Source organism: Gigantopelta aegis, chromosome 7 (assembly GCF_016097555.1).
Source record: "Gigantopelta aegis isolate Gae_Host chromosome 7, Gae_host_genome, whole genome shotgun sequence".
NCBI lineage: Eukaryota > Metazoa > Mollusca > Gastropoda > Neomphalida > Peltospiridae > Gigantopelta > Gigantopelta aegis.
The window spans coordinates 941907-966001 of record NC_054705.1 but is presented as its reverse complement, the minus strand read 5'-3'; the positions used below and the strand labels follow the sequence as shown (position 1 = coordinate 966001).

At 39.7% G+C, this 24095-nt stretch overlaps 2 protein-coding genes across 2 annotated transcripts; both read left to right on the top strand.

Moving 5' to 3' along the window:
* Window positions 1–9887: 9887 nt before the first annotated feature.
* On the top strand, window positions 9888–11081 carry LOC121377150 (neuronal acetylcholine receptor subunit alpha-2-like). The gene has a single exon (XM_041505048.1). It carries the CDS (start codon window positions 9888–9890, stop codon window positions 11079–11081), a length of 1194 nt encoding a protein of 397 aa, XP_041360982.1.
* Window positions 11082–14692: 3611 nt separating this feature from the next.
* LOC121377149 (neuronal acetylcholine receptor subunit alpha-4-like) lies at window positions 14693–15889 on the top strand. Its single transcript, XM_041505047.1, has one exon. It carries the CDS (start codon window positions 14693–14695, stop codon window positions 15887–15889), a length of 1197 nt encoding a protein of 398 aa, XP_041360981.1.
* The last annotated feature ends 8206 nt before the right edge of the window (window positions 15890–24095 follow it).

Sequence of the window (24095 nt, the reverse complement as noted above, 5' to 3'; positions counted from 1 at the left end):
GTAACCATGCTGTTTGTTGATCAAACCAGCCATACAGTCGTGTCTGGACAGACATGGCACTGGAGCAGTCCATCAACCTAGACTCCAAGAAGAGAGGATGCATTGTGGGTATCACCCAGAAACAAGAGGCCCTAGACAGATGGTTCCTGACAAGTCATGAACGAGCAGCAGTTACATTTGCCACAAAAGAGATGTGTGGTATAGAAGTCAGTGAACGAATTGGAACACACAAGGAGTCTGGTGCAACCAGGCTAAAGAGAGATGAAGGCGATGTCCAAAGGCTGATGTCTACATTCAAATCTGGTCTTGCAACAAATCCATTTGACATCATTTCTCTCGAAGAAGACGAGTGTCAACCTCTCCTTAACATCGTAACTGGGGTGATCCTTCCACAATATGATGCAGCACGCCTAGTGGCAGCTAAAGACATCGGGCAAGAACAACTGAATGACTTTGTAACTAAACGCCTCAACAAAAATGAGCTAGGTTTCTGGGAAATGCCACATTTGAAGATCAGAACATTTGCATCAATGTCAAAGAAGATTACTGTGAAATCAGCCAAAGATAAAGCAGCTACTATCAGTGCTGATCGAAATATTTTTGGCAGACTACTCATTGTCGCTAAAGCCCGAGATGTTAACTTGAAGGAAGTTCTTTCACATGAGCTGTCATCTGTGCCTTATGCACTGGCGCATTCTGATGGAAGTTTGCGTAAGAATGTGAAAAGCGACTTGCTAACTGAGTTGGAAACCAAGGCTGATGTATTGCCCAAACGTCCATTTTCCGAAAACCCACCATCTACTGCCAATGTCTTAGATGCAATGGCCTTGATCCAAATGGTGAAATCTGGTGGTACCAAGACATTTGGACAACTAGCAGAAAAGTACTTTGATCTCATTTCAGCACCACTTGGGAAAAATGGATGTAACAGGGTAGACATGGTCTTTGATCGCTATGACCAGCCTGATTCAATCAAGGCAGGACAACGTAAACGACGAGGGTCATCTTCAGGACTGGAGATCAAGATATTAGGAACTAGTACACCCCTACCCAGACAATGGGACAAATACATCAAGAATCCGAACAACAAAGCCAACCTCTGTGCATTTCTCTCTGAACGATGGTGCGAAATTGGAACAGAAAAACTGGAACATGGTCATCAATTGGTCCTCGGCGGAGGCTTCAAGGATGGAAAGACATGCAAACTAATCATGAGGGAACATGTTATAGATCTGCAAATACTGGAGACTGACCACGAAGAAGCAGACACGAGACTTTTGCTACATGCCAACAATGCTTCATATGACCACAAGCAAGTGATTATTCAGTCTCCTGACACAGATGTTGCAGTCATTTGTATATATATGTATACCACAATGATGTGCCACAAACTTTGGTTTCATACTGGAGTAAAGCAAAGGCTTCGCTACATCCCAATACATGATATAGCCTCAGCCATTGGACCTGAATTATGTAAAGCACTTCCTTCATTGCATGCACTCACAGGATGTGATTCGACAAGTGCCTTCAGTGGCATCGGGAAGAATGCAGCTTTCAGGAAACTTCAGAAAGATGTAGACCAGCAACAACAAGTGGCCCATCTAGGAGATGTCATTCCACCAACAGAGGCCACGATCCATGCATGTGAACAGTTCATATGTTCTCTGTACACAGCAGCTCATGGAGTTGGTGACACAGCAGATGAAGTCAGATATTGGATGTTCTGCCAGAAAAGGCAGAAAAGTGAGTGCCTCCCACCAACATCTGACAGCACCCAGTTACACATCCATCGAGCTAACTACCAGTCCTTTATCTGGAAGACATCACTGCTTGCCAACCATCGTCTTCCTGGACCAGATGGAAATGGATGGACCAACCAGATTGGAATTCTCCAACCCACTCTAATGATCAAAGACCCTGCCCCTGCTGCACTAGTTGAGATGACCACATGCAAGTGTAGGACTTCTGCATGTCAACACAGCCACGCTTGTGCATGCAAGCGCAACGACATGCCTTGCACAGAAGCCTGCATTTGTATGGGAGGTGAACAATACAAAAACCCAAACAAAGTTCCATCAATTGACTCTGATGATGATGATGACGACGACGACGATGATGACCTTGATGATGAATATCCTGATTATGATTAGTGACATTTCGATAATTCTTAATAATTTTTGGCAATTGATAAGAACACTTCTTAAAACATTTTTGAAACTTCAGTTTAATTTTGATAGACACAATCCAATACATTATATAGCATTATATTAAGATAAAATTTAACTAGTGGAGCAATGATACAAATATGTAGTTACTGTTAATATAACATGACACGTACAACAACTGACAAAGCTAAAAAGAGTACATCACACTCCCTCTGGGCTGGAAATGTTCCAGTCAACCTCCTAGCAGTTTGAAGTGACAAACCAACTGTGTAGGACTAAACAATTTCGAGTTGGTCATGGCTCCTAAACTATTGCCCGCCATACTAAAAAATGGCGGCCATCTTGAAAAAAAATTGTATCAACATTGAACTTACTTAACAGCAATACACAGGTGTATCTCATATGAACATGTTATTAGCAACAAATCTTAAAACTTTTGTTTGAATTAGCCGAGAAAATGAAACCAAATTTTCCAGAATTCCACTTAAGTCATGGCACCCCCATGGGAAAATAGACCTCCACATATTGTTGCTGCCACAATTCAACTGTACATCAGGGCTGAAAATGTTTCAGAGACATCCCCCTAGTAGTCTGAGGTGACAAATCAACTGTGTAGTGGGTATTACATTAAAAAATCCCATTCAACCTGGTCCTAAATCCTGGACTATTGCTCGCCATACTGAAACATGGCGGCCATCTTGAAAAAATTCGCCACCCCATTGAACCTGCTAAACAGCAATCCACAGCTTATCTCATATGAACATGATATTAGCAACAGATCTTAAAACCTTTTGTTGTAAGAAAATCAAATCAAATTAACAAGAATTGCACCTAATCTGTGACCCCCCCCCCCCCCCTATTAGAAAACAGGCTGGCACCTAGTGCTGCTGCCACAAATCAACTGTACATCAGGGCTGAACATGTCCCAGAGACATCCCCCAAGCAGCCAGAAATGACAAACCAACTGTAGTGGGTGTTGCACCAACTCATTTTTTAGGCCTCTTTTGAAACTTGGCTCCTGGACTACAACTAGTAGGCTGCCAGGATTGGACTGAACTGCGGTTGCACACGGTGGGGGGTGGGGTTGATGGGATGCCGGGAGTTAGGGCATTCTTTGGGGCTACAGGCGTAGGCGGTTCGGCCTTAGGTTTTGTGTAGGGCCGGCCACCCCTCCCTCCCGACCCTCACCTGGTCACACCAATGTTTAAAATATGATTGGCAGCCCCTTTCCTCTTAACCTCCCATGGGCTTAATGAATATTGTTTAATAATTATTATTAATTTTAGACCAGCCCATCTAAATTTGCGCCGAAATTATATTAAATTAATAATTTATAAAGGTAAGGAATGCTAATATTTTTCTTTAAGGGCGCAGCCAAAACTTATTATCCCCAGTTTTCCCCTTTTTTTTATACTTTTGGCGTTAATATTACAAATTTCAAAATTGACCCTATTTGTTAGGTTATCCCTGTCCCGAGTCAGACCCCCGATCCTATCGGAGGCCGGACTCGGGATAGGCGTGTTCGAAACCCCAATGGTATATGGACACGTTAAAGCAGTTACTAAGCTAAGCAGAAATAGCCGCGCGGGTAAAACCGGACCAATGGAAAGGCAGCCTAAGAACGGTCCTGAACGAAGAATAATAAAATACTATATTTATGCAATATGTAACATCATCTCGTGGAGAGGCAATTATATAGGCTTGCCGACCCGGGCGGGACGTAGTCCATTGGTAAAGCACTCGCCTGATGCACGGTCGGTCTAGGATCGATCCCTGTCGGTGGGTCCATTGAGCTATTTCTCGTTCCAGCCATTGCACCACGACTCGTATATCAAAGGCCGTGGTATGTGCTATCCTGTCTGTGGGATGGTGCATATAAAAGATCCCTTGCTGCTAATCGAAAAAGAGTAGCCCATGAAGTGACGACAGCGGGTTTCCTCTCTCAGTACCTGTGTGTTCCTTAACCATATGTCTGAAGCCATATAACTGTAAATAAAATGTGTTGAGTGCGTCGTTAAATAAAATATTTCCTTCCTTCCATATAACCGTAAATAAAATGTGTTGAGTGCGTCGTTAAATAAAACATTTCCTTCCATATAACCGTAAATAAAATGTATTGAGTGCGTCGTTAATAAAAACATTTCCTTCCTTCCATATAACCGTAAATAAAATATGTTGAGTGCGTCATTAAATAAAGCATTTTCTCCCTTCCATATAACCGAAAATAAAATGTGTTGACTGCGTCGTTAAAAAAAAAAAATCCTTCATTTGCCGACCCACTTCATTTATTTGATTAAATATTGTTTAAGAAAATAGCAACCATACCCTTCATTTCACAACCGAGTGACAGACGTGTGGGGCTTTTTAATTGGTGATTCATGCTACATGGTGAGACGAGCCTGCAATTTTATAGGTTTCAATGTTCCAAATAAATTCCTTTTGTCGATATTGTTAATGTTTATTAATAAAACTGATATAATTGCACAAGGAGCTGATCAACACACTGCTAGTACACCCATACAAAGTGTGGCACCTCACATTTAATCCATCTACAAGACCATGGCAGCTCACATACCCTTTAAGATATTTAATTAATATTTTTATTAGCAACCTTTTTTGTTTTTTGTTTTTTTGCTAAAAATCGTAGTTCCATTTTTGGAGGTATCTTACATTAGTTTCAACCTATTGTGTCTACTGCATAGGAAATTTATAACAAAGTGTATAATTTTTATTTCTTTAATTATTCTTATTATTATTATTTTTTTTAAAATAATTAATGTCACATATTACTGTCAATCGGAGCGGCAGCTGGTTTTAGTTCGTAGTGATTTGCACCTCGAACACCGACACGTAACTTTATTCTTTGATATAATGCAACCAATAGTAAATCGCGAAAACCTGTCTAGTGCACGTTTTATCTGTATTTTCTGGTCGAACTGGTGTTACTGTTATTACTTGTTTGGCACACCCGTTAAGTAAACGATGATAGGGATGACATTCATCGCTAATACTCGCCTGTTTTCATTTCCCAAATGCGTAATAACATAGCGGCATTAATGTGAATAAATCCCATAATCACAGACAAAATAAATGAACCGACATTTTGCAATTAGAATGTTTGAGTAAACGCGATGAAAAGTAATGTTATCATTACCAAGTAACAGTTTTACGTCGATTATGAACTACGTTATTGGTTTCAAAACTGACACCAATTATCCTACATCCCAACCAACCCCATTAGCAGAGGACATTAACTGATGACGTCGATTAATCCAATACCCCACGGATAGTTATTTTTATTGAGCTTACATCGCTAATACTGTTTCCCATTCCTTTTTGTGGTTCATGTGTATTGAACAAAGGCGCATCACGCAGTCATTACCCGAAAAATAAACACAAGTGGATGCTTGTTCTAATTACCTTTGTGTTCAGCTATTGAGTTAACTTAGTGTTGCTAATCTACGAAAGCTTTTAGACTAGTGTTCAATATTCACAACACGGAACATACGATTGGTTGAAATTCCTTGTATCTATATTACACTTATGATATATGCATGTATAAAATGCCTACACTCATAGAAGCTTGACATAGTTTGCGTGTTTCGCTCACCATCTGCTGGATACAACAGGTCTCCGTCGATTGTATGGGATAGGACAGTGGTTATATGAACGGATGCATGTCACCTATCATTACTTGTTGTGTGGTGTATATGGTAATCTACGCTGTGTTCTTTGTGCAGTTGTAATCGGGAATGTATGTGATTTTGCAACATTTGTCTAGAATACTGTCCTGACTCTAGCATCTACTGTGCACAAACTAGAACACGGGCAGTCTTACGAAATGGTTTGAAAATATACGCTGCAGTTACTGAACTAGATATTATCAGAATAGACCAAAGAACAATAGTAAAACTGTTACCAGATATACGTATTAATGATCTCTTCAGCCGAACGGTCTTCTTTTTTTCTACATTTTTTTTTTTAATGAATGGATGAATACTTCTAGACGTTTTCATAGAAAAGATATATTCTCATTGTTTGCCTTTTATTTTTAACTATAACCTAATTTCTGGAAGTATTCTATAGTTGTTTTGCTCTAAAGGGGACTACATATTTGTTTTGTGATTACTGGTGGGCACGAACTCTCGAAAGCGAGGGCATTGCATTTGTTAAATTGTGTTTTTGCTAACAAAGACAGTCCTCTCTGCTGTTTGTGTTAACCACACGTTGTAGAGGAATCGCAGAACGGTGTTAACCACAAGTTGTGGTAGAGGAATCACAGAACGGTATTAACCACAAGTTGTGGTAGAGGAATCACAGAACGGTATTAACCACAAGTTGTGGTATAGGAATCACAGAACGGTGTTAACCACAAGTTGTAGAGGAATCACACAACGGTATTAACCACAAGTTGTGGTAGAGGAATCACAGAACGGTATTAACCACAAGTTGTGGTATAGGAATATCAGAACGGTATTAACCACAAGTTGTGGTATAGGAATCACAGAACGGTATTAACCACAAGTTGTGGTATAGGAATCACAGAACGGTGTTAACCTCAAGTTGTGGTAGAGGAATCACAGAATGGTGTTAGCGACAAGTTGTGGTATAGGAATCACAGAACGGTATTAACCACAAGTTGTAGAGGAATCACAGAACGGTGTTAACCACAAGTTGTGGTATAGGAATCACAGAACGGTGTTAACCACAAGTTGTAGAGAAATCACAGAACGGTATTAACCACAAATTGTGGTATAGGAATCACAGAACGGTGTTAACCACAAGTTGTGGTAGAGGAATCACAGAACGGTGTTAACCATAAGTTGTGGTATATGAATCACAGAACGGTGTTAACCACAAGTTGTGGCGGAGGAATCACAGAACGGTATTAAGCACAGGTTGTGGTGGAGGAATCACAGAACGGTGTTAACCACAAGTTGTGGTTTAGGAATCACAGAACGGTGTTAACCACAAGTTGTGGTAGAGGAATCACAGAACGGTATTATCCACAAGTTGTGGTAGAGGAATCACAGAACGGTGTTAAACACAAGTTGTAGAGGAATCACAGAACGGTGTGAACCACAAGTTGTGGTATAGGAATCACAGAACGGTGTTAACCACAAGTTGTGGTAGAGGAATCACAGAACGGTGTTAACCACAAGTTGTGGTATAAGAATCACAGAACGGTGTTAAACACAAGTTGTAGAGAAATCTCAGAACGGTGTTAACCACAAGTTGTGGTATAGGAATCACAGAACGGTGTTAACCACAAGTTGTGGTAGAGGAATCACATCTAACGGTGTTAACCACAAGTTGTGGTAGAGGAATCACAGAACGGTGTTAACCTCAAGTTGTAGAGGAATCACAGAATGGTGTTAGCGACAAGTTGTGGTATAGGAATCACAGAACGGTATTAACCACAAGTTGTAGAGGAATCACAGAACGGTGTTAACCACAAGTTGTGGTATAGGAATCACAGAACGGTGTTAACCACAAGTTGTAGAGAAATCACAGAACGGTATTAACCACAAATTGTGGTATAGGAATCACAGAACGGTGTTAACCACAAGTTGTGGTAGAGGAATCACAGAACGGTGTTAACCATAAGTTGTGGTATATGAATCACAGAACGGTGTTAACCACAAGTTGTGGCGGAAGAATCACAGAACGGTATTAAGCACAGGTTGTGGTGGAGGAATCACAGAACGGTGTTAACCACAAGTTGTGGTTTAGGAATCACAGAACGGTGTTAACCACAAGTTGTGGTAGAGGAATCACAGAACGGTATTATCCACAAGTTGTGGTAGAGGAATCACAGAACGGTGTTAAACACAAGTTGTAGAGGAATCACAGAACGGTGTGAACCACAAGTTGTGGTATAGGAATCACAGAACAGTGTTAACCACAAGTTGTGGTAGAGGAATCACAGAACGGTGTTAACCACAAGTTGTGGTATAAGAATCACAGAACGGTGTTAAACACAAGTTGTAGAGAAATCTCAGAACGGTGTTAACCACAAGTTGTGGTATAGGAATCACAGAACGGTGTTAACCACAAGTTGTGGTAGAGGAATCACATCTAACGGTGTTAACCACAAGTTGTGGTAGAGGAATCACAGAACGGTGTTAACCTCAAGTTGTAGAGGAATCACAGAATGGTGTTAGCGACAAGTTGTGGTATAGGAATCACAGAACGGTATTAACCACAAGTTGTAGAGGAATCACAGAACGGTGTTAACCACAAGTTGTGGTATAGGAATCACAGAACGGTGTTAACCACAAGTTGTAGAGAAATCACAGAACGGTATTAACCACAAATTGTGGTATAGGAATCACAGAACGGTGTTAACCACAAGTTGTGGTAGAGGAATCACAGAACGGTGTTAACCATAAGTTGTGGTATATGAATCACAGAACGGTGTTAACCACAAGTTGTGGCGGAGGAATCACAGAACGGTATTAAGCACAGGTTGTGGTGGAGGAATCACAGAACGGTGTTAACCACAAGTTGTGGTTTAGGAATCACAGAACGGTGTTAACCACAAGTTGTGGTAGAGGAATCACAGAACGGTATTATCCACAAGTTGTGGTAGAGGAATCACAGAACGGTGTTAAACACAAGTTGTAGAGGAATCACAGAACGGTGTGAACCACAAGTTGTGGTATAGGAATCACAGAACAGTGTTAACCACAAGTTGTGGTAGAGGAATCACAGAACGGTGTTAACCACAAGTTGTGGTATAAGAATCACAGAACGGTGTTAAACACAAGTTGTAGAGAAATCTCAGAACGGTGTTAACCACAAGTTGTGGTATAGGAATCACAGAACGGTGTTAACCACAAGTTGTGGTAGAGGAATCACAGAACGGTGTTAACCACAAGTTGTGGTATAGGAATCACAGAACGGTGTTAACCACAAGTTGTAGAGAAATCACAGAACGGTGTTAACCACAAGTTGTGGTATAGGAATCACAGAACGGTGTTAACCACAAGTTGTGGTAGAGGAATCACAGAACGGTGTTAACCACAAGTTGTGGTATAGGAATCACAGAACGGTGTTAACCACAAGTTGTATAGGAATCACAGAACTGTGTTAACGACAAGTTGTAGAGGAATCACAGAACGGTGTTAACTACAAGTTGTGGTAGAGGAATCACAGAATGGTGTTAACCACAAGTTGTGGTATAGGAACGCTTGAGGACTAGGATCATAGCTGTCCACGCAGTCCATATTACGATTATTGAACGATTTTAGAGATCTTTAAGATTATGTCACCATAAATTCATAGTTGTGCAGTGTATGATACAGTTTTGATACATTTTGCATTCAAATAATTTGAATTCTGTTGTTCTTGTCTACATACATTCACAGAGGTTTTCTCAAAAGGAAGCTACGACGTAATAATTCCTCCTTCCACTACGTTGTTTGGATCATCAATTGTTTGACGCGTGTGCTTTACATATGGGTATATATGAGAAACCTATTGTCCAGAGAACTGTCGAAAGTGATTTCTTCAAACTGTAATTCATGGACAACTTCTTATAGTATTCTGTTGTTATTCTTAGTACCATACGCGTCATTGTTAGATGGACTCGTTAAAAGAAAATGACCGTTCAAAACGAAATATTAACTATTAAGTGCGTGTTGCAATTATGTCATCAAATGCAGGACGCACAACGCTTGTATAAGAGAATCTAGAAATACTATTGTTCAGTCCAACAAAATGTATCTCAGTTTTAAGCAGATGTCCTGTGTTCTGCTTCTATTGTCAGTGTCTGTGGTAGACTGTGACACCAACAAAACAATGTTCCTAGAAAAACTGAAGACTCGAATCATTACACAACAAAACATCGGCATCAGAGAGATCGACATCCTCAATGACGACAACAGCTTCTTCAACATTACCATAGACTTTATCCCCGTGGCCATCATTGGCTTAAGCGAGGCCAATCAGGTATTCTCATTCTCCAGCATCATCGTAGCCGGATGGGAGGACAAAGCAGCAGCTTGGATTCCGTCAGACTTCGACGACATCGTTGTCGTGTCTCTCAGAACTGACCTCATATGGACGCCAACAATCTCCGCCACCAACTCCGTCGAGAGGTTAGCCACACCAATGAAGGAGGAGGCGATAATATTCGCCAACGGTTTCATCAACACCTTCTACGCCGACACCTTCCAGACGAGTTGTCATATCAACACCCATTTCTTCCCCTTCGACCAGCAGACGTGCGACGTACTGCTGTTTCCTAACGGACCATACTACTTCTTCGCCTTGCATGCAGATATCACTGAGTCAGAGTTCTTCTTCAGCAGCAACGAGTGGCAGCTGGTGAACGTGACGATGGAAAACAGAAGCTACACACAGACGCTGATGATGCGGGATGTTGTCATACACACCGTGGCGATCCGCTTCAAGCTAAAACGGTACAGCACCTTCTACGTCATCAGTATCCTCGCTCCCATTGGTGTGTTGTCTGTGATGAACGCATGCGTGTTCCTCCTTCCGGCAGAGACCGGGGAGAAGATCTCCTTCCTCGTGTCTATCTTCGTCTCGTACGCCATGTTCCTGAACTTCATATTTACCGTCATGCCCAAGTCGGACTCTCTGTCCAGATTAACCCTCTACCTGATGCTGATCGTGTCGCAGAGCGCCCTGTCGATCGCTGTCACCGTCTACCTGCTGAACGTGTATCACACTTCTGGAAATTCGACCGCGTCTCGGGAAGGCTTCAAAAAGAAGATTCGTCCTTTGGACCTGGAAGTAGCGGCAGTGGATGGAGGGAAACAAGTTGCTGCTGCTGCAGATGGAGAAATGTCAGACGAGAAGACGTCCATCAAGAGTCAGGATCGATTCATGTTCTTCGTGTTTCTGTCGGCGGCTTTGATGTCACTGTTGGTGTTTGTCGACGTTTAGGAAGCATTCATACTGTAGTTGTTTCCGACCAACAGAAACGTTTTGTTGACTAAGTTACATATTGGAGATATTTTCTTATTTAGTATATCAGTACGTTTAAACAAAGTGTTTGTTGTCATCTTAATATTTCAAGTACCCCAAACCAGATTTACCTCCTAATAATTACTTACGTATGGAAAACACACACACACAGACGGACGGACACACACACACACACACACACACACACACACACTTTTATTATTTATTAAAACTTTTCAGAAATTTATGAACGTACATGTATGTACACAGCACAAATTGTTGTTGTTGTTATTAAAGGGACATACCTGAGTTTGCTGCAATGTTTAAGATATTATCAACTAACAGAGCCCTTTTAACGACTGTAATTACATATCAAATATATGTTTCTGCATAAAATGTTTGTGGCTGTATATTAAACGTGTTTCTGGTCGTTCTAGTATGTGTACCAGGTTCAATTTCATCTTATTTCATTTCATCTTATTTCATTTCATTTCATTTCCCTTTTTTTTCTCGTACGTACGAAATTATTTGAAGACAAAATCCAGTTTGGCCTTTTTACAAATATTAACACAACCAGAAATACATTGAATATACAAACACTGATGTTCTAAACAAGAAAATATATTTAATATGTAACTTTAATCGTAGAAATATTTTATTAGTCGGAAACATCTTACAATGCAGCAAACTCTGGAATGTTGTTTTATTGTTTCGTTTTAATTTACATGTATGAATAATTTTCTCTCTTTTGGAGGGCTTTCCGGAAAGCGATCCGTTTCCAAAACCAGATTTATTATTCTTATAATAAATGAAATATATTTGTTTAAATCTATTAATGAAAAAACACTGAAAGAAAGAAAGGAACAAACAAGTAAATAAATAAATAAACTGATATCTACTTATATTTGCGCAAGTTGTTGATTGCATTTAATTTTGTACACTCTAAAATGACTATTATTACGAAGAATTTCTTATACCCTCGTCATAATTCCGAATGTTTGAAAATTATTTTTAAATCGCTGGCATGATTCTAGAAGTAAGGTTTTGATTTGTCGAATGAAAGGTCAACAAGACATGAGCTCCAGCTGGATGCTGTCAGATCCACAGGTCATAGTTAGTAAATAGTGAAGCTGATTTTAATCAGATCGGGCAGATAGAACAATAGACAAAACAACATGGCTGCCATGCCACAAGTTCGATGGTTGATTGAAGTTGATTTTAGCGCTATGATCGCTTCGTGAAGCGGGGCCCAGGATGTCCCATGTCTGTATGTAAGTCAGTTGACGTTTCTTCTATGATCGCTTCGTGAAGCGGGACCCAGGGTTCCCCATGTCTGTATGTAAGTCATTTAACGTTTCTTCTCATCATACATTTGCATATTTTGACATAGTCTTCGAGGCTAAAAATCGCAGTTCCATTTTTGGAGGTGTCTTACATTAGTTTCAACCTATTGTGTCTACTGCATAGGAAATTTATAACAAAGTGTATAATTTTTATTTTTTATTATTATTATTATTATTAATTTTTCTTTAATAATTAATGTCACATATTACTGTCAATCGGAGCGGCAGCTGGTTTTTGTTCGTAATTATTTGCACCTCGAACACCGACATGTAACTTTATTCTTTGATACAATGCAACCAATAGTAAATCGCGAAAATCTGTCTAGTGCACGTTTTATCTGTATGTTCTGGTCGAACTAGTGTTACTGTTATTACTTGTTTGGCACACCCGTTAAGTAAACGATGATAGGGATGATATTCATCGCTAATACTCGCCTGTTTTCATTTCCCAAATGCGTAATAACATAGCGGCATTAATGTGAATAAATCCCATAATCACAGACAAAATAAATGAACCGACATTTTGCAATTAGAATGTTTGAGTAAACGCGATGAAAAGTAATGCTATCATTACCAAGTAACAGTTTTACGTCGATTATGAACTACGTTATTGGTTTCAAAACTGACACCAATTATCCTACATTCCCAACCAACACCATTAGCAGACGGCATTAACTAATGACGTCGATTAATCCAATACCCCACGGGTAGTTTTTTTTATTGAGCTTACATCGCTAATACTGTTTCCCATTCCTTTTTGTGGTGCATGTGTATTGAACAAAGGCGCATCACGCAGTCATTACCCGAAAAATAAACACAAGTGGATGCGTGTTCTAATTACCTCTGTGTTCAGCTATAGAGTCAACTGTGTGTTGCTAATCTACGAAAGCTTTTAGACTAGTGTTCAATATTCACAACACGGAACATACGATTGGTTGAAATTCCTTGAATCTATATTACACTTATGATATATGCATGTATAAAATGCCTACACTCGTAGAAGCTTGACATAGTTTGCGTGTTTCGCTCACCATCTGCTGGATACAACAGGTCTCCGTCGATTGTATGGGATAGGACAGTGGTTATATGAACGGATGCATGTCACCTATCATTACTTGTTGTGTGGTGTATATGGTAATCTACGCTGTGTTCTTTGTGCAGTTGTAATCGGGAATGTATGTGATTTTGCAACATTTGTCTAGAATACTGTCCTGACTCTAGCATCTACTGTGCACAAACTAGAACACGGGCAGTCTTACGAAATGGTTGGAAAATATACGCTGCAGCTTCTGGACTAGATATTATCAGAAAAGACCAAAGAACAATAGTAAAACTGTTACCAGATACACTATTAATAATTTCTTCAGCAGAACGGTCTTCTTTTTTTCTACATCTTTTTTTAATGAATGGATGAATATTTCTAGACATTTTTTTTATACAAAAGATATGTTCTCATTGTTTGCCTTTTATTTTTAACTATAACCTAATTTCTGGAAGTATTCTACTGTTGTTTTGCTTCAAAGGGAACTACATACATGTTTTGTGATTACTGATGGTCACGAACTCTTGAAAGCGAGGGCATTGCATTTGTTAAATTGTGTTTTTGGTAACAAAGACAGTCATCTTTGTGTTAACCACAAGATGTAGAGGAATCACATAACGGTGTTAACCACAAGTTGTAGTACAGGAACGCTTGAGGATTAGGATCATAGCTGTCCACGCAATCCATAGTACAATTATTGAACGATTATGGAGATTTTAAAGATTATTACACCATAAATGCATAGTTGTGCAGTGTACGATATATTTTGCATTCAAATAATTAGAATTCTTTTTTTTGTGTGTACATACATTCACAGAGGCTTTCTCAAAAAGAAGCTACGACGTAATAATTCCTCCTTCCACTACGTTGTTTGAGTCATCAATTGTTTGACGCACGTGCTTTACATATGGATATATATGAGAAATATATTGTTCAGAGAACGATTGAAACTGATTTCTTCAAACTGTAATTCAGGGACAATTTCTTATAGTATTCTGCTGTTTATTCTTAGTGTCATACGTGTTATTGTTAGATGTACTAATATTGGAAGTAAGTTGTTCTTGTTAAAGGAAAAAGACAGTTCAAAAGAAAACAATAACTATCAGTTGCATATTACAATTATGTCATCAAATGCAGGACGCACAACGCTTGTATAAGAGAATCTAGAAATACTATTGTTCAGACGAACTGTTCAGTCCAACAAAATGTATCTCAGTTTTAAGCAGATGTCCTGTGTTCTGCTTCTGTTGTCGGTGTCTGTGATAGACTGTGACACCAACAAAACATTGTTCCTAGAAAAACTGAAGACTCAAATCATTACACGACAAAACATCGGCATCAGAGAGATCGACATCCTCAATGGCGAGAACAGCTACTTCAACATTACCATAGACTTTATCCCCGTGGCCATCATTGGCTTAAGCGAGGCCAATCAGGTATTCTCATTCTCCAGCATCATCGTAGCCGGGTGGGAGGACAAAGCAGCTGCTTGGATTCCGTCAGACTTCGACGACATCGTTGTCGTGTCTCTCAGAACTGACCTCATGTGGACGCCAACAATCTCCGCCACCAACTCCGTCGAGAGGTTAGCCACACCAATGAAGGAGGAGGCAATAATATTCGCCAACGGTTTCATCAACACCTTCTACGCCGACACCTTCCAGACGAGTTGTCACATCAACACCCATTTCTTCCCGTTCGACCAGCAGACGTGCGACGTACTGCTGTTTCCTAACGGACCATACTACTTCTTCGCCTTGCATGCAGATATCACTGAGTCAGAGTTCTTCTTCAGCAGCAACGAGTGGCAGCTGGTGGACGTGACGATGGAAAACAGGAGCTACACACAGACGCTGATGATGCGGGATGTTCACATACACACCGTGGCGATCCGCTTCAAGCTGAAACGGTACAGCTCCTTCTACGTCATCAGTATCCTCGCTCCCATTGGTCTGTTGTCTGTGATGAACGCATGCGTGTTCCTCCTTCCGGCAGAGACCGGGGAGAAGATCTCCTTCCTCGTATCCATCTTCGTCTCGTACGCCATGTTCCTCAACTTCATATTCACCGTCATGCCCAAGTCGGATTCTCTGTCCAGATTAACCCTCTACCTGATGCTGATCGTGTCGCAGAGTGCCCTGTCCATCGCCGTCACCGTCTACCTGCTGAACGTGTATCACACTTCTGGAAATTCGACCGCGTCTCGGGAAGGCTACAAAAAGAAGATCCGTCCTTTGGACCTGGGAGTAGCAGCAGTTGACGGAGGGAAACAAGTTGCTGCTGCTGCTGCAGATGGAGAAATGTCAGACGAGAAGACGTCCATCAAGAGTCAGGATCGATTCATGTTCTTTGTGTTTCTGTCGACGGCTTTGGTGTCGCTTTTGGTGTTTGTCGACGTTTAGGAAGCATTCATACTGTAGTTATTTGCACCTGTTGTGGCTGCCTCATGCGTTCGGAGCATTCACTGCAGCTGCTTTCCGGTCGCGACAAATAAGCTCACTGCCATGTATTTTTTTTGCATATCAGAGGGACTACCCTGAGTTTTCTGCCTGTGTAACATATTTCCGACGAACAGAAAGGTTTTGTTGACTAAAGTTACATATTGGAGAGATTTTCTTATTTAGTATATCAGTACGTTTAAACAAAGTGTTTGTTGTCATCCTAATATTTCAAGTACTCCAAACCAGATATTACCTCCTAATAATTACCTACGTATGAAAAACACACACACACAGACGGACACACGTTTTGATATTTATTAAAACGTATCAGAAATTTATGAACGTACATGTATGTACACAGCACAAATTGTTGTTGTTGTTATTAAAGGGACATACCTGAGTTTGCTGCAATTTTTAAGATGTTATCGACTAACAGACTTTTTAACGATTGTAATTACCAAATATATGTTTTCTGTATAAAATGTTAGTGGCTGTATATTAAACGTGTTTCTGGTCATTTTAATATTTGTACTGGGTTCAATTTCATCTTATTTCATTTCATTTCATTTCCATTTGTTTTTCATACGTACGAATTATTTGAAGAAAAAAATCCAGTTTGGGCTTTTTACAAATATTAAGATAACCAAAAACACATTGAATATACAAACACTGATGTTCTAAATAAGAAAATATATTTAATATGTAACTTTAATCGTAGAGATATTGTATTAGTCAGAAACATCTTACAATTTTTAAAAATATATTAATGAAAAAATACTGAAAGAAAGAAAGGAACAAACAAGTAAATAAGTAAATAAACTGATATCTACTTATATTTGCGAAAGTTGCTGATTGCATTTAATTTTTTACACTCTAAAATGACTATTATTATGAAGAATTCCGTATACCCTTCTCATAATTCCGAATGTTTCAAAGTTATTTTTAAATCGCTGGCATGATTCTAGAATTAGTTTTTGATTTGTCGAATGAAAGGTCAACAAGACATGAGCTCCAGCTGGATGCTGTGAGATCCACATGTCATAGTTAGTAAATAGTGAAGCTGATTTTAATCAGATCGGGCAGATAGAACAATAGAAAAAACAACATGGTTGCCATGCCACAAGTTCGATGGTTGATTGAAGTTGATTTTAGCGCTATGATCGCTACGTGAAGCGAGGCCCAGGATGCCCCATGTCTGTATGTAAGTCACTTAACGTTTCTTCTATGATCGCTTCGTGAAGCGGGACCCAGGGTTCCCCATGTCTGTATGCAAGTCACTTAGCGTTTCTTCTCATCATACATTTGCATATTTTGACATAGTCTTCAAGGGGTAGTTTAGGGGCTACATTTTCCCATCAGTAGCAAGGGAGCTTTTATAATAATGTACCACCCCTCAGACAGGGTAGTACATATCAGGGCCAGGGTATAGATATGGTTCATTATCGATATGTAATTTTTACCCCCGGGAATCCCCCTCTCATAGACGTGATATTGAAAATAAAAATAAACAGAACGAAAAAGAATAGTTATTGATTAAGTAACATAAATGGAACGTGACTAGCCGATTCCATTAAAAGTTAGTTGCTATTATTGAATTAACAAAAACAGTGTATTAGCTTTTACTCTCTGGTGGATGATCATCGATCATGCCGATACCTTAAACTGCTATTGTTCAGTCAAAACACATATAATGAGACAATAGATTGACGTCGAGTTTACTGTTTGACATACCGGCTAATGGGATTCGAGATAATACATATTGTAAAGTAGATTTAGTGGTGTCGTTAAATAAAGCAAACGTTTTAGTATCAAAGCACCAGGTTGAATGCTAATCTCATCTGATCTGATAACGTTTTTACGTGTGTATATGCCACGAAGGCTTCAGGCACGCCTGTCACGGGCTTAATATCTGACTTTCGACAGTGACTAAGTCCGGGCCAGGAGGGGGCAGTGATAAGTTTGAGGTGGGCAGAATTTGGAATAAAAAATTTAGTCCTAAAGTGAAAAACCTGTTGATCCTACACATGTCTGGACTGAGAAATTAAATCCAAAAAATATTTTTGAATGCTCGGCCTAAAAGGTGGGTTTCAATGCAGAATATTTCTAGGACAAGAGGAAGGGGCGGGATTTAGCACGGTCGGTTGAGTGCTCGCTTGAGGTGCTTGCGTCACAGGACCAAACCACCTCCGTGGATCATTCAATTGATTGATGTTTTTTGTCGTTCAAACCAGTGCACCGCAACTGGTCAAAGGCCGTGGTATGTGCTTTCCTGTCGGGGGGGGGGGGGATTTAGCGGGTTTCCTCTGATGAATACTTGTCAGAATTACCAAATGTTTGACATCCAATAGCCGATGATTAATTAATCAATGTGCTCTAGCGGTGTCGTTAAACAAATAAAAACTATTTTTAGGGAAGCAGTGCAACAATTTAATAGGTCAACTACAGTTCTGTATGTATCTGTAGCAGGGTTGAACATTAGCTAGTCGCCCGTGGCGACTTTTATTGGCAAAAGGCGACTAAGAAATTTACGAAGATAGTCCGTTGGGCGACTATCGATTTTAGGGTCTGGCGAGTATGGTACCAGATAAAAAATAAATGCAATGAAACTGAATCGAATGTGACAAAACACACCGCGTCTGTGCTGGCGCGAACTACAGATCTGGCAGCATAACATGAGAACAGATAAGATCTAGTCTTGACACCACTACTTCCATGATGACATAGCTGTCCACATATTGCTTTAATAAACAATAGTACGCTTTTATGTTTTGTAATATGATTTTTAAAAAAAGAAGAGTACATCATATATTCTGGTAAAATGTTTGTTTTATGTTTTTTTCAGATTTATTTTTCTTGCGATATTTATTTTATTAGTACAGTATCCAAATTAAACGCGCGCGCGCACACACACACACATTATTACATTTTACTGAAGCAGAAAATATTAGTGTTGACACTATTGTCCGTTTGCGTCAAAAGGGAACTGATGAATTGGCATATAACTTCATAATGAACAAAGAAAAAATTAATATAAAACATATTAATTTATTAAGTTTTACTCCCATACTATCTCAAATAACATTTGGGGGGGGGGGGGGGGGGGGTGTCAGTGTAAATTAAAAAGAAAATTCTTTACACATTACCATCAAACTGCATAGGTGAAATCTTCTTTTCTAATACAGGTTTTAAGGCAATTGATGGACCATCCAAGGTAATGTGAACAAAACAACCGCAATACATGATCAGGGCCGTATCTCTGCACAAAGAAGAGTCGATTGCGTATTCGGTAAAATAGTGGACGATTCCATGGATCTCTATCTAGTGTCTCGTCTGTAGGAGGATAGCCACTCCTGACAAAATAGTGGATGATTCCATGGATCTCTATCTAGTGTCTCGTCTATAGGAGGATAGCCACTCCTGACAAAATAGAGGATGATTCCATGGATCTCTATCTAGTGTCTCGTCTATAGAAGGACAGCCACTCCTGACAAAATAGTGGACGATTCCACGGATCTCTATCTAGTGTCTCGTCTATAGAAGTACCACTAATCTCGAGGAAATCATTTACTGGACATTTTAATACCTCTTGCATCGCCACAAAATGTATTCCACCTCTCTTGCATCGCCAGTAAGAGGTGTGCCACTCCCAGACCTGTTTATTAATGCACGCGCATTTCTACCTTTAGTCTCTGCACTGCATTATATTATACTTCAGTGACAATGCAAGTCAAACTGCATACCTTGGCTGTTCTAGCATTTTGTCTTCACACCGGTATTAAAAATAAAGTTTAATATGTATATAATTTAATGGGAATTTGTAAAGAATTTTTTTTTATTTACACTGGATTTATTTTTCCAAAGGTGGTATGGCTTTAAAATGTAATAAAACTTTTTTCATATGAATTTTAACTTTATTCATTTATTTTTTATTGATTTGATATGAATTGTAACTTTATTAATTTATTTATTATCGATTTCCTTTTGACGCCAATGGAAATATAATGTGATCACATGGTTACAATTTAACAAAGAACATTCTAGTTTTGAATTTGGTTGCGCAGTTAATTTTCAATGTGTTACTGTTCAACCCTACTACAGATACATACAGAACTGAATTTAAAAAGGCGACCATGGTTTGCATGTTCACGTTCAACACTGCTGTAGAAGATAAGGTAGAAGGCCAGTTATTTGTGACTTTTACAGGACACGTTGAGTGGATTTAAAGGTTGGGGACGGGGTGTGGTTTCCATTCCAATACCCGGGGAAATTTACGGGCCAAAGCTGTTGAGGTGTTTGTGGGGATTATACCCGTAGACAATTGTGGGGCGTGTGGACCCAAGACCACCTGTCTTCAATTCAAATTTATAATTACCAGAAAAATTAGTTTTCAGTCTCAAGGAATTTAAAATAGGGTTATAGTTATAAACATGACTCTTTAAATGTTTTAAGATATATTAATCTTTTCGAAATTCCAAAATGTTTTCTTAAATGCATGATTTGGGTGCATTTTTACAACCTCTGAATCTATGTAAACTACACCACAACGGAAGTTTGTGGATAAGACATATTTATGAAAATTTTGTTTCTCACACGTTTTCAAAATCTTTATTTTAATATTTATATACGGTTGTTGTTTTTTTGTTGTTTTTTTTGTTTTTTTTATTGGCAGTTTTTTTTAGGATTTTTTTTATGGTTTTTTTTTTTTTTGGGGGGGGGGGGGGTGTTACAAAATCAGCTTGTTTCGACATTATCCAAATTACTTGCGCCCCACTTTTGTCTAAAAATGAAACCAATTGGGGGCCAAACAGTTAGCACTCCTTGTGACAAAAACAAAAACAAATGTAATTTTAAAATATAAATCCTTGGCTATTACTGAGCATAAAATGTATTTTATATTCCTAATATTTAGCCTACAAACGTCGATCTAAGACAAAACAACAAACTCTTAAAGTTATTTATTTAATAAATAAATAAATATGTTATCACGTCATATTATTATCATTATTTGTTTTCCTTGTTTGATCATATTTGCTTTTACATACATATCTAATCAAAATTCACTCTGGGCAATCACACGATGACGTTACATTTTCAGCCAATTTGTTTTTATTTCAAATTTAACTTTACTAGTCTCTTATGCAACCAAGTATTTCTTACTGCCAAGTTCATATCCGATATATATATATATATATATATATATATATATATATATATATATATATATATATATATACAGTCGAACCTGTCTATGGCGGCCACTCGTGGGACATGATAAAAGTGGCCGCCATAGAGAGGTGGCCGCCGTATGCAGGTCATATATAAGTCCGAATTTTTAAAAACAATTACACGTATGTTGCAATAGAACTATTAAGGAGGCATATACATGTGCAAAAACGTAATGAAAAACAAGACAAAAAATTATCATCGATATGAAATTTTATTAAGTGAAAAAGAGAATATTTAACAAACAGAATAATGGAGCACTGTTCTGCGCATTAAAGTCACTGATTATCCTTTAATGTTCACTTGCTAAAGAAGTCACGTATCTTGCGTTTAATGACCACCGCCGATGACTAGTACATCGCACCGTTAATCCAGATTAAAAACACTTGTTAATTAACGAACACAGCTAAGCGACCGACGACCTTTAAAGGACCGCTGTTTATCAAGCCAATTGGTTATATCAACAAAAACATCTTACGGTTTGTTTTACGATTGCCGACATTTCTTTATAACTTGCACTAAAAAACAATTGTGGCCGCGATAGCAGGTTCATTTTCGCTTTTTTTATGACAAAAGTGTGGCCGCTGGCCGCGTTGAGCAGGTGGTTGCCATATAGAGGTAAAATATATAGTAAAATTCATTGGGGGGACCTCAGGGTGGCCGCCATGGACAGGTGGCCGCCATATGGAGGTGGCCGCGAAGGCAGGTTTGACTGTATATATATACTCTTCAAAAGAAGAAACGCAAAACCACATTGTCGTAACAGAATTGATTTAATTATTGAATGGTGAGTCCGATAATTACCAAATGTTGCAGGATTGTTCACAATTCACTCTAGTCCATTGTGAGTAAGTGATAGGACACACCACCAAGGTCAAGGTCATCTGGAGTCAATACCGGGTGTGGCCTCCGCGTGTGTTGACAACTGCCTGGCACCGCCTGCCCATTGAAGCAACCAGAGTACGGATGACGTCCCGGGGGATGGTGGCCCACTCGGCCTGCAAGGCTGCTGCCAGCTCGGGCAGGGTCTGGGGCTGTGGTTGTCGCTGTCGGAGGCGTCGGTCCAACTCGTCCCATAGATGCTCAATTGGGTTCAAATCCGGTGATATCGATGGCCAAGGAAGGACATTAATGTTGTTGTTCTGTAGGAAAGCCGTTGTGAGACGTGCTGTGTGAGGCCTGGCGTTGTCATGTTGGAACACTGCGTTGGCGTTGGCCATAACTGGAACAATGTGTGGCCGGAGGATCTGGTCAATGTAGCCCTGTGCATTCAGGTTGCCCTGCACGTGGACCAGGTCAGTTCTGCCAGTGTGTGAGATGGCTGCCCACACCATGACACTACCCCCGCCGAATCTGTCCACTTCCTGCACGCAGTTTGCCGCATAACGTTCACCACGACGCCTATACACGCGACATCTTCCATCATGACGTCGGAGCAGAAATCGGGACTCGTCACTGAACCACACCTGTCTCCATCGCAGTTGAGGCCATTGTCGATGAATCTGGCACCACTGTAGTCGGAGTCGACGGTGTTGTGGTGTTAAGATGACACCTCGAACTGGACGTCTGGCACGAATTCCTACCTCACGTAGGCGGTTCCGTACGGTCTGGTCGGATATCCTGCGCAAACCTGGTATTGCTGCGGCTGTGGAGGTGGCAGTAGTCAATCGTTCCCGAAGGTGGCGTACCCGGATGTAGCGGTCCTGCCCGGGGGTAGTGACCCGTGGTCGACCGGATCTAGGGAGGTCACGTGTTGATCCATGTTGCTGGTAACGGTCCCACAGTCTGGAGATGGTGCTTGGGGACACATGGAATGCCCTGGCAACGGCCGTTCTGGATTCGCCTGCGTCTAGTCGGCCGATGGCATTGTTTCTCTGCGGTTCACTGAGACGTGGCATGTCCTGGATTGTCAACTGTCGGCCAGATACAGAGGCCAGGCAAGCGAACACCCTACACTTTTATACTGTCGGTGTTCATGTTGCACGTGCAGACAACGCACGTGCAGTGGTGAGATGGTTTGCACGTGGCTGCGTTTTTGCGAATATTCACATTTTGGAACTTTATTGTACAGTAGCTGCGTTTTATCGAATGTAACCGTGGGAATGTGTTTGGGACATGCAATGACCTTATATTCACAAAGCATGAACCGGTAGGAAACATAAAATCGGAGTTATAACCCATTTGTACCCTTTTGCGTTTCTTTTTTTGAAGAGTATATATATATATATATATATATATATATATATATATATATTCTTTATTTTTGCCATACAAATGCCGTTATATTATCTTTATCTACAATCTGTAATTGTAACATCGGTGCAGTGGCGTAGCGATGGGAAGTCACGGGGTCCATCCCCCCAACACACACACACGCAAACATACACACCAATATAAACTGCTGGCTACGCCAGTGCGTCCATGATGGTGAAAATGTCCCGCCGTAGACAATCAAATGTTTGTAATTAAACATCTATATATAAATTCACATAATTATTATCATCTGTTGAGAAAGAGTATGTTAATGTTCACCAGTAATCCGTTTGATAACATCGATATATAAATTCACATAATTATTATCATTTGTTGAGAAAGAGTATGATAATTTTCATCAGTAATCCGTTTGATAACATCGATATATAAATTCACATAATTATTATCATCTGTTAAGAAAGAGTATGTTAATGTTCACCAGTAATCCGTTTGATAACATCGATATATAAATTCACATAATTATTATCATTTGTTGAGAAAGAGTATGATAATTTTCATCAGTAATCCGTTTGATAACGTCGATATATAAATTCACATAATTATTATCATCTGTTAAGAAAGAGTATGTTAATTTTCACCAGTAATCCGTTTGATAACATCGATATATAAATTCACATAATTATTATCATCTGTTAAGAAAAAGCCTGTTAATTTTCACCAGTAATCCGTT

Excerpts from the sequence above, each read along its gene's own strand:
- LOC121377150 (XM_041505048.1), top strand. The coding sequence starts at position 9,888 with ATGTATCTCAGTTTTAAGCAGATGTCCTGTGTTCTGCTTCTATTGTCA.
- LOC121377149 (XM_041505047.1), top strand. The coding sequence starts at position 14,693 with ATGTATCTCAGTTTTAAGCAGATGTCCTGTGTTCTGCTTCTGTTGTCG.